At 43.1% G+C, this 6116-nt stretch overlaps 1 protein-coding gene across 1 annotated transcript in view; it reads left to right on the top strand.

Moving 5' to 3' along the window:
• Positions 1-970: 970 nt before the first annotated feature.
• LOC309566726 (vomeronasal type-2 receptor 26-like) overlaps positions 971-6116 on the top strand; it is a gene marked incomplete at both ends in the record, with an annotated part of 233960 nt that continues 228814 nt past the window's right edge. Inside the window, 2 exons of the mRNA XM_082271995.1 lie at positions 971-1005; positions 1671-1962. Of these exons, the coding sequence (XP_082128121.1) occupies positions 971-1005; positions 1671-1962 (327 nt within the window). The remainder of the gene's footprint in view (positions 1006-1670; positions 1963-6116) is intronic.

Raw genomic sequence — 6116 nt, 5'->3', positions numbered from 1 at the left:
TAGTGCAAAGAGGGTACAGCCCTCCCTGCCCAACCCAATCCCAAAATGTGGACAATCGTAGAACCCGGGCATCATGCAAACTCCCAGGTTTTCCTACATTCACACTCCAGAATAGTCCTTTTCCATCCACACCACTCCCTGGAGGATGATGGAATGCCAGCCCTTTCTGTTGAAGTAGTCAGTGTGGTATTCTTGTGGTGCTATTATTGGTATGTGTGACCCATCAATAGCACCAACACACTGTGGAAGGCCCCACCTGTTTTCAAAGTAGTCAGCCATGTCTTTAAGCTTTTCCCTGTCTGGAAAATGAACAATTTCAGGAGCTAGCAATGTGCAGACAGCCTTACAGAAGTCCTGCACACACCGGCACACTGATGATTTACTGACACCAAAAAGATGACCTATACTTCTGTATTCACTGTTGGTAGCCAGCTTCCACAGTGCAATGGCAACTCTTTTCCTCACCGGCAAACTGGCTCGGAAGTTTGTGCTTTGCTTCTCCATCGCTGGACGTAGCCTTGCACAAAGGTATGAAAAGGTTTCCTCCGACATTCGGAAATTGTGCACCCACTGTGTGTGTGTGAATCCTAGGACGGTCACATCCCACCACTCATTGGCGCGGGGGAGAGCCCAAATGACTGATCGGCGGCGCTGCTTTGACAAAAGGAGAAGCATCTTTAAAAGAAGAAAACACAGATGTTACCATATCACAAATAATAAAAAATATTAATACTACATACTATATTTTACATGGCCAGATAGCATCATGTATAAAAGTGAGCAATGAGTACACATTGCAAGTATTACACCTTATACATAAATAAAAAAATACAGAATCTGCAAAGATCTAATATAAGATGGGAAGGATATACAGTACATTATGTATTTAACAACATACATGTTGCAAACGTATGTAAACATGCACATTTGAAGTATTACACCTTATACATAAATACTCATTATACTACTAATGATTAGTTATGCATTAGATTTACTACTTCAAATGTGCATGTTTACATACGTGTGCAACATGTATGTTGTTAAATATGTACTGTATATCCTTCCCATCTTATATTAGATTTTGTCATATTCTGTATTATTTTACTTTTTAATACGGGTAGAAATAAATGACAATTGGCATAATGTTGCTTACCCTATAACGCTGCTGTCTTTGTCTTTGCCGCACAAAGGTGTACTTCTCCTCCTGACTCAAGACCCAAGCCAAAAGTTTTCTTCTCTTTTCTGCTGTGTTTCGCTTTGCCGCTCGTAACCTTCTCTCACACTGTGTGGCATGTATTTTGATTACTAAGAACCAAAAGCCAAGTAGAGCAAAGACGAGCTGCTGGATGACCTCCATTGTTGTTGTTGTTGTTGTTGTTTGTAGCGTCACGTCTGTTGTCACACTAGTGTGACGCCACGCTAGGCATTTGGTGTACGCTCAACTGAATAGACCGGACCATTATCACCCTTCCTATCTGTCCCGATCCGAACCATTCCGTTCAGTGGAAACGAGGCATAAGTGAAAGTGACTCACAGAGCAACGTACAGGGCCACCAATCCCACCTAGACCTACACTGATACAGTTGGAATGTGCTATATATTTTGTCTTAGTGAATTTCTGCTTTAACCTTTGTATTGTAGACCAATGCAAACCTATACATTTTCTGCAGGGTTTACCACAGAGAATACAGACATCTCCTGGCTTTTATATTTGCTATTGATGAGATAAACAGAAGTCCAGATATTCTACCCAATGTGACTCTGGGATATCATGTGTATGATTCTTGTGGACATGTGAATAAAGCTATAAAAGATGTTCTACAGATATTGTCTGGACATACAAAGGAAGCTCCAAATTATTCCTGTATGGAGCGGGGGGCCCTGGCTGGTTTCATTGGAGATCTCAATTCTGACACCACTCTACAAATGGCACAGCTGCTGAACCTGTATGGTTACACCCAGGTAAGAGAAGCAGAATTTTCTATATTACGTAAGGTTAGGACAGATAGTCAACTTACGATGAGCTGGGTCATAAATGGAGAGCAAGCATTGTAAAGTATAAAATTGTCCTAAAAATGTAGTGCTGTGTCATATTATACTGAACATAAGAACCTTCATTGCACCCAACATTTGATAGTTAGGAGATTGAAATCTCAGTGTTAGTGTAAACTTTGGTGTGCTGAGTTCATCTAACACTTCTCTGAGACATCAGTGCTATAAACTAGCACAACAATAATTCCAATAATAGGAATGCCCTATTATGTATGTGCTTTGATATGAGAATTGTTTGCTTTCATGCTATATGCATTTGTAAAGTGAGTTCATTTCAGACAGCAACTATAGTTAAAGCGGAGTTCCACCCTAAAAATAAACTTTGCAGCATCAGTTAGCATAAAAAAACCTGAAAAAGATTTGGATAGTTAATATTTTTTTCACTTACCTTGTTTTTAATGAAAATAAACTTACCTTCCTTCCACTTCCTCCTTGTGTGACCGCGGCCCCCGACATCACTTCCTCCTTTGCATTGCATCCTGGGAGATGAGCGTCATCAATCCCAGGATGCAATGGGAACGGCCCCGGCTGCTACTCTGATTGCCGATCGCAATCTACAGCGCATGCGCGAGATTGCGATCGGAATTCTGGGTAGCCAGGAACCCGGAAGAAGGACACAGCGGGGGACACTACGGCTTCAGATGCCCACACCGGAGAAGGCTGCGCTCTGCAATCAATTTTAAAGGTAAGATTTTATCTTTATTCTATAACTGTAATGACCTGTAATGTGGGGTTAGTGTTAGGGTAATTGGGGATAGCTTAGGATTAGGGGGCTATTTTTAGGCAAAAAATGTGTATGTGGCCGGAACTCCGCTTTAAGGGCTCGGCGACCCACTTTTATTAAAAAGCAAAAAGAAAGTCCTTATAACATAAGGTTTCCCAGGCAAGGGTTCTTCTCCAGAAATACAATTAATGAAAATGCTGAGCCACATGGCTCTCCTTTCAGCAGCACTGCTGTTCACTTCGGTATCCCAGACCATGAGCTCCTCAGGCTCACTCAGTCTATGCTTGCAGCCACTCACTGCATGGGTCAAACTCCTGGCCTCTGGATAGGGTTCTCTCTGGATCCCTGGGCTCTCCCACCTCTCAGGAACACAAGACTATCTCCAGCTCCCTCTGTGGACTTGCTAGTCACCTCAGCTTTCTCAGTCTCTCCGGACCCACGTAGCTGTCCTGACTCACCCAGTCCTATGGGTAAGAAGCCCCCTCAATATAGGGTCTTGTCTCCTGAGAACGTCACCCCTTCTGGCTGGAGCACACCGCTATCTCCAAATAAAGGCAATGTCTCCGAATGGCAGCTACTCTCATACCTGGCTTATAAAGACCCTGCCCACCTGGCTGCAGGTATCTAGCAAAGCCTGGACACAGGACTGAAGGTTTCTTCCCTCCCAAAGCACTTCAGAACCTTCAGACTTCAGGCCCTGATCTGGAGATAACAAATCCAAAGCAATCTTGCAGGATAAGTTCACTTTTCCAAAAAATCAGGAAATCAAATATGCTTTTATTATTTTATTTGTTAGGGAGCTGTTCATGCACCCATAATCAGCAGATCGTGGGTGTAATGGCATGGTCCTGCAAACCTGTTTGTGTAGCTGTCTGTCCGTACCTCGGATACGGGTAGGCAGTTACCAAATGACAGGAATCTCAATGAACTACCTATAGCGATCAACAGCATTGATTGAGAACGAGAAGCACACAGCTGCAAAGGCTGTCAGGACTTGCAGTTTTCCCATGCACAGAACACTGTGAATGGATGACGTGGCCAGGCGGGCGGAGCCCTACACTGCAGCTTTTTTTTTTAAATTCTGACAGGGGGTGGGGGAAGAAGATCCCCTGCTCGCTGTTGAAACAGGGACTCGGGGGGTGGGGGAGCTGGTGCATTTGTAACAACTTACATGTTACTTCCTGAATATGGGTGTAGCATGTAACATGTTACAAAAATTTAACTAATTCTTTAAGACGCAGTTTTTTTTCTGCTCACAAACCACCTGCTAGAGCTTCTCAAACTGGATTTTTGAGAGTCCTGTGTCAGATCTACACCAACTTACTAAACTCTCACGATGGCAGGGCCTCACACTTTCACAGTTATCTATTTTATGTATTTATTTTTATGATTACAGCATGTATTTTTTCATATGCCAATTCTTTATTATTTCAATACAACAGCAGCAGCATTTTTCTGTGTGTTTTCAGAAGATAAATACCCACCTAAATTTACAAAAAAAAAAAAAAATCAACCCAATAAACAGAAGCACCAGATAGTTGAAGCAGTTGTATGCTCAGAAAAAAAAACAAACCCTGCAGGAGAAAGGCATAATGAGCTAGAATGCATCGCATACTAGCTCATTATGAAATACTTACCTTAGAACGAAGCCCGGGCACGGTCGTCTGGACAACGCTGAGGGAGCTGACATGCTCCCTCGGCATCTCTTCCTGGTTCGGCGGCTCCGGTGCTGTGAGTGGCCAGAGCCGCGATGACGTCACTCCCGGCAAGATCCGGCAAGGAGCTCTGAAGGTCTGACGTCAGCGGCTGCATGCAGGTTGAATATCTCCTAAACCGTGCAGGGTTAGGAGATATGAATTGTACCTACAGGTAAGCCTTATTATAGGACTGCAACATTGCGGAGGACAGATCGGACACTTAACTGACATTTTTGACACTTTTTGGGGACCAGTGACATTACTACAGTAATCAGTGCTAAATAATATGCACTGTTACTGTATAAATGACACTGGCAGGGAAGGGGTTAACACTGGGGGTGATCAAAGGGGTTAAGTGTATGCCTCATAGTGCTCACTGACTGTGTGGGGGGGTATGGGTTGGACAGAGGCAGGGAGAGATCCGTGATTCAGTTTAGCTTAGCTGAATCACACGATCTTACCCTGCCTGTCTGACAGAAGACCAGCCTGCTTTGTTTACATAAGAAGGTGGGTCTTATGTCATTGTAGCCGAAGATCACGGGAGGCCGGCGGCGATCGAGCCCGCTCCTCCCGTGGTCGTGCTCCCGCTGTGTTTAATCACAGGGGGAGCGCAGCTCCGACAGTGCTCTCGCGCAAGCCCCCGAAACCGTGTGCACATAATCACGTAAATCTCCCCGCCAAAGTAAATCTGCGTGGGGCGGTCGGCAAGCGGTTAAATAACACTGATCAAAGTAGAAAACTGTTCTATCTCATACTCAAAAGGGAATTTCCCTCTTTTACAATTCCTTTCAACATAAACTGATCCTCTCTAAAGACCCCCCCCCCATGCTTAAGTGGGAAGATGATCTCCACACATCTTTTCCAATGGACAACGACCATTTGCTGCAACTACTCACAATGTGTAGCCCACTGGGAACAATCACAAAAGCTGCTCACTTGATGTTACCTACCATCGTTCCAATTGTCGAAATTTTCTCTCCTCTATGTTGGAGGAGGTGCAGACAAGTGGGCAATCTCATTCACATTTTTGGTCATGCAAAAACCTCACTAGCTTTTGGAGGAACATTTTCTCCATCCTTTCATAGACCACAGGTGTATGAACTAACCCTAACCCTGCTCTCACAATCCTACACTTGGGCATAGATAGCTTCCATCACAGTCTAAGTTCTGTTGTATTGCATATTTTAGTGGTGGCAAAAACAGTGATAAGCTAAGCACTAAACTAATACCTTGGCACCCAACCCCTCAGAAGTTGTAGATATAACAAATATGTGAATTTGATATGGAAGAAATGTACTCACATATGATCTCCAAGCATGCATTATTCAAAAAATGTGGAAACCATTGATGGATAGTAAATACTATGCCAATGTATTTTGATACGACATACTGTAATGTTTATTCTTCTTTTTGCTTGATCTGTTTTGTACAATTTTGCACTTCTAAGTACATCAGCCTTGTTTCTTTCTCCCCTCTACTGGAACTACACCACCACCTTTCTGGTTTCATGTGTAATTTTGAAAAATCAATAAAAATTACCGATGAAAAAAAGAAAAAATGTAGAGATCTGTGATTTTTTTAAGTATTTGTCTATGGGAAAAAAAAAATTACATGACAAAATTATTTTTTGCCCCCCAAAAAAA

This window comes from Pelophylax lessonae (genome assembly GCF_965119305.1).
Source record: "Pelophylax lessonae genome assembly, chromosome: 1".
Taxonomy (NCBI): domain Eukaryota; kingdom Metazoa; phylum Chordata; class Amphibia; order Anura; family Ranidae; genus Pelophylax; species Pelophylax lessonae.
Note: the sequence above shows the minus strand (reverse complement) of the source record. Positions and strands in the feature narration are given on the sequence as shown.